Source organism: Coffea eugenioides, chromosome 1 (assembly GCF_003713205.1).
Source record: "Coffea eugenioides isolate CCC68of chromosome 1, Ceug_1.0, whole genome shotgun sequence".
Classification (NCBI taxonomy): domain Eukaryota; kingdom Viridiplantae; phylum Streptophyta; class Magnoliopsida; order Gentianales; family Rubiaceae; genus Coffea; species Coffea eugenioides.
Genome location: NC_040035.1, coordinates 1,003,528 through 1,015,804, shown reverse-complemented (window position 1 = coordinate 1,015,804; position 12,277 = coordinate 1,003,528). Strand labels below are relative to the sequence as shown.

Genomic DNA, 12,277 nt, shown 5'->3' with positions numbered 1-12,277 from the left:
TGAATGACTGACTCTATTTCAAATAAGTACCTAAAAAAAACTTGGTTTTCACTAGCCTTTTCGGGCTGACTCATCCTTCATTAAAACCTACACACACAAAAAAAAAAAAACTCTTTGAATTATTGAAATTACAGGTGCAATTTTTCAATCTTTTTAATGAAAAAAAAAAGGTCAAGATGTAAGAAGTACTATGTGATATGTTGCTTACCTCCCTTCACATTTACTAGCACCATTTATTTAGAATCTCATGCTAAAAATTGAAAAAAAAAGAAATTGGAAGATGGATGAGGAGATAATATATGAAGTGGGCATAATATTAAACTTGTGGCCAAGAACAAAAACTAGAAATACAATTTTCTATCTGTAAATTCTTTCTGCCTAGTGCAAATGAATGCAAATCCATGTCTATATTTCACCATATGTCAGCTTTTTTTCTTGGAAGCTTTTTATTTCACCATTTAGACAGCTTTTTATTTCACTATATTTAGACAGCTTTTTTCTCGAAGGTTTAGCATCATATGTTTTTATATAGCATTATACTACTGTTTATTGTTTTTGAGCACATGACAGAAAAATGTGAAAAAGCAGAGAGGTTTTTTCCTCGTTATTTTGTTGGTTGTCAAAGGAAGACTGAGTAGTTGTTGAGTCCACAACAGCGTGGCGTCGAGAGATATATAAATACCTTTAGGCATTACCTCAGCTCTTCTCTGTCAATAAGCCCTCGTGTATTTCGCCAACCCCTTTCGTCCTTCCCCTTTCTCTGTCTCTCTGTTTCTTTCTTTGCTTTGAGGAAATCTCAAGAGAAGAAATGGGAGAGGAGAAGCCTAAGACGTCACCTCCCACCGGTGTATGGCCTACCGTTAAGCCGTTCGTCAATGGAGGTGCCTCTGGTATGCTTGCTACCTGTGTCATCCAGCCCATCGACATGATTAAGGTGTACTACAGCTTCAATTTTCTGTTTTGGGTTATTTCTGTGCATTTTATTTTTGCAAGCTTCTATTGTTTCTTTAAAGTTGGTATTTTTTTTTCTTGTTTTAAGATGTTGGATTTGCATTATTACTTTGGTTTTTTTCGTGCGGGGTTCTGGGAATTTGCGAGTTTATGCAAAAGTTTTGATTTTTATTGGGGGTTTGAGTGGTATCTATAGGGGGTTTTAGATCTTGGATCAAATGGGCATATGTCGATTCGTGAAGTCATTTTTTGTTTTTTGATGTTTAAGGTTTAATTAAATTGTTAATGATCTCTTGAGATCTAAACGAGGGTCTGTTTAATGCTAGGATGAGAGGTGATAGGATTGGGGGTCTTATTTGGATCTAAATTGAGATGGGTTCTCATAGAAATCTAAAAATCCTTACTTTCTGAAATGAAAGAATGGTGTTTGATTTTGACCTTCCGGGGAGGCTTTGAGCACTGGTGGGTTGATTTTTTTCCTTAATTGCTACCTTTTTTTGATAATTGCAGGTGAGAATCCAGTTGGGTGAGGGATCAGCTGCTGAAGTTACTAAGAAAATGCTTAAGAATGAGGGTGTTGGTGCCTTTTATAAGGTTTGTGCCTATCTGCTGCCGAGTATTTTCAGTTTTGCAGCCATTTCGAATGATTGTTTGAAGTTGACTTGTAGAATTAACCATCTGAACTTAGATTTGACTTTCGCTATGTATGTGTGTCAGATTCACGTCATGCCAGTTGAGCTGTACTTTATCTGCTGTCTCTGAGATTTCATGGAATTTTATGCTAGGGCACTGCCTTAATTCATTTGCATGTTGGAAGGTGCAAAAATGAAAATTAGGTGGTTATATTTATCTTCTGTCTCGAGCAATGCAGTTAAATCTGTGTGCAAATGAAAGTGGTTAATTTGATGCCTTCTGACCTTCTCAGCAGGGTCAGTGTTTGTTGGACATTTTTTGACTAACATTTTCTTCATTTGGAATTGCACTCTCTTTAATCCTCAAATCCAGAAGTAGTACAATTATTCATTGAGAGGACTCTGAATAATTGTTTTATTAGGATTAGTTAAGAGATTTTAAATACATGCAGTCGCTTTCATTCTGTATGGAACTGTTGTTCCATTGTCCATAGGCACTATTGAGTAGGCTTACAGGCTCTCATATGTTATACAAGATTCATTTTGAGCTTTCAATTTTTTTTTTTTTGTAAATATTTGGCTTGATCCTTTCTAATGATTCTTCCCCAAACTCTCTGTTTTGTCAGTTCAAAATGTGGCTGCTCTTTTTTTTTTTTCTGGACTGTTATGCATATCTTTTGTGCTTCCATCAAGGAATTTTTGGGGAACTTATGCATCACTTATTCATGTCATCCTGAAATTCTGAGCAGGGTTTGAGTGCTGGGTTGCTTAGACAAGCCACATACACAACTGCCAGACTTGGATCTTTCAGGTGAGTATTGTTGTGAAGAGGGATCATTTTATCTTTGATGAATGATAAACCAATTGTTTTTGGATTCTTTTTTAAAGACCAAACTTGGTCAATGTCGATTTTATTCTTATTATGTTGCGTGTATTCAATTTTTTGTTCCGGCTTTTGATGGCTTTAGTACTTGCTTGCTTTGAGTGCGTTTGTACTGGCTTCTTTTTTTGTCCATGTCATTTATCATTTATTGTCGTTGCAATGTCAAGTACGTAAAGCAGGATGCTTCCTTGAGATTAAAGAGGTCTGATAAACATCACAGAATATTGAATTTTCTGGCCTTGTAACTGTTTTTTAGCCACATTTTGTTATCATTTTATTGTTAATCCTAAAATTTTCCTGCATCAGTTATGTGTTAGTAAATGCTACTATTCTTGTTTGAACGGCTGTTTTGGTATATGTTAATGGAAGAGGAAAAGATAGCATTATTAGTGAAATTTTAATAAGAACATTCTCTTTGTACCTATACCCTTTAGCTTTCTGTGTTATTTTATGCGAAGTATATTTTGATCACTTGCTATTAACTCGGTTAAAAGTGCTGGGATAGCTTCCTGGAAGAAGGTTCCATTCATAAAGAATGAACATGTTGGTGGGTGGGGGAATTGGATATTAGGGTCCAGGCAGCACTTACAGCTTGCAGTAATGATAATTGTGATGGCTTGAAACCTCAACAATGCCACTTCCTCTGTCCTATTGTTAAACATCCTTTCCTTTTTCTATACACTTGTAATGACCTAAAGTAGCAGAAAAAGCTGTTATTCATTTCTTTCCCATGCCCTTGTGTAAAAAGTCGGCCTCGTTTTTCACAGGGATGTTGTAAACACAAATATTTTAGTGTGTGGCTGAAGTCATGCAGTCATGGACCTGCATTGCATTCTAGGGTCGTAGCCCATGCATTGTCTTAGTTTCTATGTAATCAGGGCTGAATTTGGATTTTGCAGTTTTGTCTGTCAATTTCTCTCTCTGCTGTTAATTGCATTCCTGAAATGTAACTGAAATTCTGGGATGAAGGAGCACCACTTTCTTGTCTTTCTTCAGTTTATTTGCTATTTTCACTATTGCATGGTATGGATGGGGAACTTGGAAACTGAAAACTAAGCTATGCCCTTACATTTTGCTTCAGAACAAGATTCTTTTGGATAGGTGATGCATTAATGCTTGGAAAGCTTACTTGATTTGCAATGCTTATTTGTCACCCTTTCCTTTTATATAACAGGATTTTGACTAACAAAGCACTTGAGGCAAATGATGGCAAGCCTTTACCTCTTTATCAGAAAGCTTTGTGCGGTCTGACAGCCGGAGCAATTGGAGCATGTGTTGGCAGTCCTGCAGACTTGTCACTCATTCGTATGCAAGCTGACGCTACGTTACCTGCAGCCCAGAGGCGCAATTACAAAAATGCATTTCATGCACTTTATCGTATTACTTCCGATGAAGGAGTTTTGGCACTCTGGAAAGGTGCTGGCCCTACTGTTGTGAGGGCTATGGCACTTAACATGGGAATGCTTGCCTCGTACGATCAAAGTGTTGAGTTCTTTAGGGATTCCCTTGGTTTTGGCGAGGCTGCTACTGTTGTAGGTATGAAATGATCCATATGAATTTTGATGTGCCTCAGCCTTGTCATTAGATTCCTTAAACTTAAAACCGAGTGATGCTGTATAATTTACTGTCAGCTGACCATGGGTAACATAAGTGTTTATAGAAAGTCTTGGACATCCTTACCTTTCTTAAATGATTTGAGGCTAGTTTGGAATGGTTTTCAAACCAAAGTGACCTCTCACTCTTCAAGGTCATTAGTCTCCTTTAGCTGCTTGTTACCTTTTCTGCAACTTTGGTGCTTAGCCAGGGTGCAAATGTTGTGAGATTATAATGGTGCCTTAGTCCCCTATGGGCTTTCCAAATTATAGAACCTTCTTTCTAATAGATTTAGGCCTGAAGCCGTGGAGGATATCAGAGATTGACATATGCTGTAAAATTTTGGCACAGGAAGTGGGTTCTTTTATGAATACAAACTGTTTTCTTTTTTTTTTTGGTTGCAATTCTCGAAGTGGATTGCATTGTTCTGCTTTTCATGCTGCTAGTGATACTAAGTTTGTGATTGAAAGTACACTTAAGTTTGTGGACTGTTGGGGGCACTGGGGGTTTCTTTCTTTTACGGCTATTATGCATTTGGCTGATCCAGGCAGAGAGGTCTTTGAGAAAAGAAATATTGTCTGGTTGCATTATCTGGCACTGTTTGCCCAAAGAAAATGTCTCTAATCCGGTTTCTGTTACTTTTTGGACAAGAAAGCCATTAAAAAATAATTTTTGCTTTTTCTACAATTGAATGTGTGGAGAAAGCTCACTTGACATAATGTGTGATAGTCACTTTTAAACACTTCTGTTTTGATTTACAAAAATTTTATATCATCTGTTATTTCCTTTCAGGGGCCAGCACTGTTTCTGGATTTTTTGCTTCAGCTTGCAGTTTACCATTTGATTATGTGAAAACTCAAATACAGAAGATGCAACCAGATGCTGAAGGAAAGCTGCCATACACTGGTTCTTTAGATTGTGTCTTGAAAACCCTCAAGTCTGGTGGGCCTTTCAAATTTTACACTGGATTTCCAGTGTACTGTGTTAGAATTGCCCCCCATGTTATGGTACTCTCTCTCTCTCTCTCGTATGTATATCCTGAAAAGATAAATGAATGGCAACACTTTGCCCCGGTTTAAGTTTTACGTGTGAGAACGATGATTGTCCAAACTTACTGATCTTGTGTACATTTGCTTGACAGATGACATGGATATTCCTCAACCAAATTCAGAAAGTGGAGAAATCTATCGGGCTATAGTTTTAATGCGGCGGGAATAGAGAAATATCTGTGGGAATTGAGTTCTATGTCACAATAATATTCAACTTTGTGGTTTATTTATTAGCTGCTGGTTTTTGGTAAACTTTGACATCCTTAAGCTCGGAAGGGATGATCAAGAAACTATTTTTGAAAAGCAGCAGACTGACATAATTGTTGTACCAAGCTGGATCACAAACTTTAGAATTAGGCATTTGATGATGATGGGGTTTCAAACATCTTGCTTAGCGCATATATATTGAGGTTCACTGAATTTGAGATGCTGGAAATATTGTTTCAAATAATACATGTACTATGACTAAAGACTGCCGCATCATAACCGGCTTCTTTTTGCTCTTGCTTAAATTTCTGCAAGTTTATCTTCTTCAGTGCGCTTGGGGTTGTTTTCTTTCTTTTGTACTGCAATTACATCTCATGTGAAAGATGAAAGCAGGCCTGTTTATTGGATCAGAACTAGCAATTGCAGTTGGGATTTATCCAAGAAAGCAAGGAGGCATGGCATGGTGTTTTTTGTTTTGTTTTGAACAGGAAAGGAATGCCTGCCCCTTCTGACATAGCTTGGGAACGTAAGATTCTTTCAGCTCAAATGTCATTTGTATGGAAAAAGTTTAGAAACAGTGCAGAGTATGGTTCACGGTCAGATCCCTTGGATGGAGCAGTAATGCTCCGTTTGGATTTTGTTGCCCCTTTCAGGAAGCAGTAATGCTCAGAAAATAAACATAATCAAGGAATTTTTTGGTGAAGTTATAATTAGTTTATGGCATGATCAGGTAGTCTTAGGGGTGGCAATTTTCGACACGACCTGAAAACACGACACGAACCTAACACGAAATTAATGGGTTTGGGTTGAGGTTTCGGGAATTCGGGTCAGAATCGGGTTGGACCCGATGAACCCGAAAAGAAAACAGGTCGATTTCGGGTCAACCCGTGGCGACCTGATATGACCCGATATGACCCGTTTACGAATTAAAAAAAATTTAATAAACATAAAAATAATTTTATCTAACTAAACTAAGTTATTCTTTTTTTCAAAGGCATTAATTACTTAATCCTAAATGAATTTATTTAATTTGTGTGAAGTTGAAATTATTATATTTAGACAAATAATATATTATATTATTTTTTACTTTTATACTGTTTTAATTTATTTTATATTTTGTTTGGGATAAAACACTTTTACGGTGTTTAATTTATTTTAGATTTGGTTTGGAATTATTTATTTAAATTTTTATTACTTGATTATGTAATTAGTTTTGTGAGAAATTGATTTTATTAGAAATTACAGTGATAAATTAAAATTAAGTTTCGGGTCATTTCGGGTCGACCCGCCAACCCGTCAACCTGAAATTTTCGGGTTCGGGTCAGCATACCTGACCCGTCACGGGTTGGCGGGTCGGGTTTGGGTCAACAGATTTTCTGACGGGTTGACCCGAACCCGACCCGCCAACCTGATTTGGACCCGAATTGCCACCCCTAGGTAGTCTGAACAAGGAGAAATAGGGGGTGGCAAATTTTAATGAATAATCAATCATGTTCTATAGTATACCACAAGAAGATGAAAACTAAATATTACCGAAAAGTTAGAAAATTGGGTTTTAGAATCATAACACTTTTATACGCCCATTGATTCAAGAGAGGCATGAATTGCTATGGCAAAATGATGATGTAATTCAGACTACCTCTGCAAAGTCCCTGAAAACAAAATAAGAAAACAGAGTGAAAACAGGAGGAGGAAGAATTTACGAGCTGCATATCATCACCTCAATAACATCCCCAGAAGGCAGAACAAGAATTTACCCACACAATCAGCGAGAAGGAAGAGTTCAGAATCAGGTGATGATGACGATAAATGGAGGATGCTGATTTCCCCAACTACAAGAACGCTCAAAAAACTTTGGCTTCTCTGAAATCAAACTTTACAACTTGGATCATCAGGGCTTTTGCCCAAATGGGTAAATGTTTTAATCCTTGCATGAGAAAACTGGTACTGAAGTTTTCGGAGTTCTGGATCTTCTGGAGTCCAACAATCTGGAGAGTTTGGACTATCAAGTTTGGAGAGGTGACAAAAATCATCAAGTTACTATAAATGCCCCAAACCTTAAACATCTGGCAATCGTTAAACTTTAATATTAAGTGGAATCTCTTGTTAGAGCCGAAATATTAAGTGGCTTGGTCCATCCAGCATCAAAAAGTCAGGATTTTTTCGAGCTTTCAGATAGGGTGCGCAGAGTGGAATCGCTCTGTGTAAAAAAACCGATGTTGGAGGTACTTTTTCTTTTTCCAACTTTGGCTAAAATAAATGGACTTTCAAACTAAGCAATACATTATTCTGATTACTACGTTCTCATGTGCCTGGAGGCTCTGTATAATTCCAGCTGTTCTTTGCCTACTTTCAACAATTTGATCATCTTGGACTGAAAGCCGTCAGCAATAGGAACATTGACCGCATCCAATCCTGGAAAGTGATGCCAAGATTCATTGAGAGCATGGTTAGCCATCTTGGCCGAGTCACCGGAACGGAAGAGACCGGTACGGTACTGATTCCCGAATCGTGGATAATTTCATATTCGCGGCGACTCGCTCTGACTCGGCTGATTCAAATCCACAATGCACGGAATCAGCCAAATTATCCGAGTCTTGTCTCAACTCTAACCTGAAAATATCCCCGAACCATATTTGAGAGTGCCCCTAACCTCAAAAAGCTTGTCTTAACTCTAGTGAATTATGCTGATGAATAGTTTTATCGTTAGAATTCCTTAAATTATATCTGTCAGCTTAATTTTCCTTCAACGACAGCTGTGTTGGCATGACGTCTTTCAACAACAGCTGTGTTGTCTAGGAAACATAACTCGTAGAATTTGATTAGAAGGCATATGAATGAAAGCTTGTTGAGTATCTTCTGCAGAATAGAGGAGCTTTAAATAAGATGAAGCTTTGACAAAGCCTTCAACTTGCAAAGAGAATAATGTCATATAAAAGAAGCTATGCGGATTGCAAAATTCTGGTAGAAGAATGCTGTTCTGAATTTTTTTTTTTTTTTTTTATCAAACCGGTAACATATCATTTACTGGTACTAAGTACAAACTTCGAGCAACTGCTCAACTGAATCTGCATGGACTAAGTCCAGCAGCCACACTGGGAAGTCCCGCTTCCATTCAGCTATATCAATCAGCCTAACAGCAAATTTTGCAACCTGGTGACTAACAGAGTTGTTTCTCCTCCTGGTGAAGGAAAAACAACATTCGTAAAATTCCTTTGCTAAGTTTCGAATATCCAACAGAAATGCTGTTCTGATTAGATGCTCATAAATTCATCCACCTGGAATTGCAATCTCTTTCAGCATCCAAGATGCAGTTGCTACATTAAAGATCAGAATATACTCATGCTCAAATTTGCATTCAAACAGATTCCATCATAATTAATGTTGTTGTCACCTTTTTGCTGTTTGAATTGATTTTTGATTGTTATTTCTTCCAAAAGAAAAAAAAAAAGTTCGCTCCGTCCATCCTGAGTATATGTACTAGTTCTCAAATCTGCATTTTTGCTTGCTGTTGAGAAGAAATTGTCAAGTTGGAGAGGGACCTTTGCCTTTCGTCTAGGTTATTTTTATCTGTTTGAAGGTCTCACAGTTATTAGGAGCAAGCAGGACTGAAGATATTACTGGAACTTCATTTTGAGGCCTAATCAACTAATATACATTTTCACCTCTTTCTTACTTGGCCTTCTTGATTTACGTGGCTTCCTTTTACCATTGGTTTTATTTTACCAATAAATGATGCAGCTACAGTTCTGCTATATATGCACACAACAACAAAAAGCCACAAAGGTTTCTTGGTATGCTCTGCCCTGCAAGAATAACTGTACTAGATTTGAGACAAAGATGGTGCATATGGAAATTGAGTTTAACTTATTTTGTACACTATTAGAAGCCAATCATGCTTAAATTGAAGTATAAGAACATGAATTATCCGCAGCTCTGATGTTTTCTATCTGCTTATAGTTAAAAACAAACTAGATGTTATCTTTATCTTTTCTTTTAGTCTTACTAGTAATAGTTTACGTGCTTTGCACGTGATTGTAATATTATAAAATATACTGTATTATTCTTTAAATACTAAAATTTTTTTTATAAAATTTTGATCATCAACATCATAGATTCATAATATAGTATTTTTAAGTTATTTATTTTTTTTAAACTAGTTATTTTTAAAAATTTTATTAAATGAAAAGAGACAGAAAACATTTTAATGTAGTTGACATGTCCCTTAAGATTGAATTTGGAATCATGAAGCAAATACTTTTTGATTTATAGCTTGAACTCTAACATATCAAATATTGATAATATCATGTTTTACCCAAATTATTATAAATTCATGATTCTATGCATATAAAACACAATCATCACAATTTTTTATAAACAAAGAATATAATTAAGTTAGAAAAATAAACATACATGTAATTTGAATTCTTTTTATTATGTTAGTTCTATTTTTGTCAATAATAGAGTATAAATGACTTGCTGGCTAACGTTCAGACCAACTGTTGTATGCAGTGTGTCCTTTGAATAAATCTTGGAGTGGCGCCCCCCCTCGTGTGCGAGGTTAGCCAAAAAAAATAAATAAATAAATAAAATAATGGAGTATAAATGATCTGCCAGGTAAAGTTTTTTTCGTTTGTACACTCTGACAATTAAAATTTTATAGATAGAGATAGTTGGAGCTTTTTTATTTTCTTTTCTTTTATTCATATTTTTAGCAAAACATCCAATGCGAAGCAAGAGCAAAAAGTCTACTTTTTTTCATATGAGCACAATATTTTTGGTTCTGGTATCAGTTTTTTTTTATGATCATGGAATTGGAATGAGAATTGTGGCTAATTAACAATTTTAATATTAGTTTTTTTTTTGTATATTGCAGTGTTTTATTTTTTAAGTGCCAACTTTTAATCCATAACCGCTATCATTATTATCAATTATTGGAATGCACTAAATCTGTCTAATTACAGTTGTCACCATAAATGAAATTTACTTAATTTTAAATCTTTTTATTTCATAATAGTGGTTTGTATGGTGCTTTTTCAGATTTCTTTTTTCTAGTTTAATACTGCTATTTCAGTTATAAAGATATCATCATTTTTTGTATATTGAAATTCCATTGGATGCAACATGAAAAATTTTTCATATTGGTAAAAAGTGGATAATTGTAAATACTCGTGATATTTGTGTGAAGATATACATATAAATAGGGTTCTCTTCTCCTTGTATATTTCTCTATTTTTAAGAGAGTATCTATTTTTTGAAATTGATTTTTTTTTACAATCTCAACTACTTACTAATGAGAAATTTTTCATGCTTCAATTAAGAAATTTTGATACGTATAATAATTGGAGATGGAGTCCAAGAATAGGTAAATAGTTTTTAATGAGCAATTTTTAATTATAATTATCAATACTATTAAGATGTAATCAATTGAAGTGTTTTATTTCTTTTAATTAATGCCACATTAAAATGCAATAATTCTAATTAAAAGGCATAAGGATAATTTAGAGATAACAAAAACTAAGATTAAAAAGTATTTACACTTACACTCCCTAATATTAAGATTCATACTTTGTATACAGTAATGATATTTGTTACACATTTTAATGTGTTGACACGCATCTTTTTTAAACTATCACAATAACACTCCTAATTAAATTTAACTCTTGAGTTACCTTTCTTTTTTTAATATATAAAAAGCGCAAAGATTTCATTAATTGAAGCAGTCTGCCATTAAGGCAAGATACAAAAAATGAGAAGGAAAATTTCAATTAGAATTTCCTACCAATCTACCTTGTTTTTGTTAAAACATGAGTTCATTGATTACAAGTTCTATGTATCAATAGCAATTTCAATTCTTGATATATTTCCAAAGTTTACGATCACGAAGAAAATTTTGGTATGCTTGAACCCAATGAGAATAGTTAGTGCCATCAAGAATAATATAAATAGGTTGAGAAACATCATCTTGAGCCATTGGAGATGACAAATAACCAAAAATATACACAAAGGAGTGGACAAATAACAGTATAGTACTGATGAACTAGATAAAGCGAACTAGATTTGGTCAAATGACGATGACGTCAACAGATACAATTTGCAAGGTGTGGACCTAAGCAATACACGAACCGGAGCAAAAGAGTATTGATGTACAAGAACTAGAGATGCAATTAAACATCCAAGGACTAAATTGGCTTGTGGACCAGATTATCACAAGCACTATACTGAATAGAGAACTAAATTGACTTCAAAAGCAAAACATGAACATGCTTGGCATATGATAGAGATTGACAGACTGTGCATGCAAGATTGAAAAACCGACTAGAAATCGACTAATTGAAACACCAACAGAATTTTTTTTTTTTTGAGGGAATGAGAAACGAAGAACTATGGAGAGTTTAAGCAAAAGACTCTTGATAACATGTTGGAAGAAATATTTGGGAGAGAAAAGTTTCCATAATTTCTACAACAATATAGTGCCTATCTATATAGGCATACAGAAAAGTTTGTTTTCCAATTTCGTGGACAATATTCAATGAGATTGTTACATAGTCATATTGCGGCTTTGACTTGGGGTGGCTCCCATGAATATTAACTGATGTGTGTGATACATAAGGCGAGGCAGGTTGTCAAGGCGTGTTGACGATCATAACCAGTTTATTCATGAATAAGTGATTTCACCTTTGTATCGATGATCAGTTAAATGAACCAAAGTGGAGATTGGACCTTCGACTAGAGTGTTGCCTATTTTTGATTTAGTTTTATTTAATTTTGTGCTACTGTCTTTATTTTTACTCAAGTGAGCTATTTAGTTAATTTCTACTAATCCCCCATTTTTCACAAAGAAATAAATCACTCAGTCCCTGTGAATACGACCCTACTCACCGCTACCCTCGAATTCATATTTTTAGAGTAGGAACTTTTATTTTTGCTGGTTTGACAAGCCAACATTTATATTATTCAAA

General features: G+C 35.1%; 1 protein-coding gene across 1 annotated transcript; it reads left to right on the top strand.

Annotated features, from left to right (window-relative positions):
• The first annotated feature begins 693 nt into the window (after positions 1-693).
• Positions 694-5,643, top strand: LOC113760408 (mitochondrial dicarboxylate/tricarboxylate transporter DTC). Its single transcript, XM_027302975.1, has 6 exons — positions 694-934; positions 1,462-1,545; positions 2,333-2,394; positions 3,641-4,002; positions 4,852-5,066; positions 5,201-5,643. The coding sequence occupies exons 1-6, from the start codon at positions 809-811 to the stop codon at positions 5,255-5,257; spliced, it is 906 nt and encodes a 301-aa protein (XP_027158776.1). The 5' UTR covers positions 694-808; the 3' UTR covers positions 5,258-5,643.
• The last annotated feature ends 6,634 nt before the right edge of the window (positions 5,644-12,277 follow it).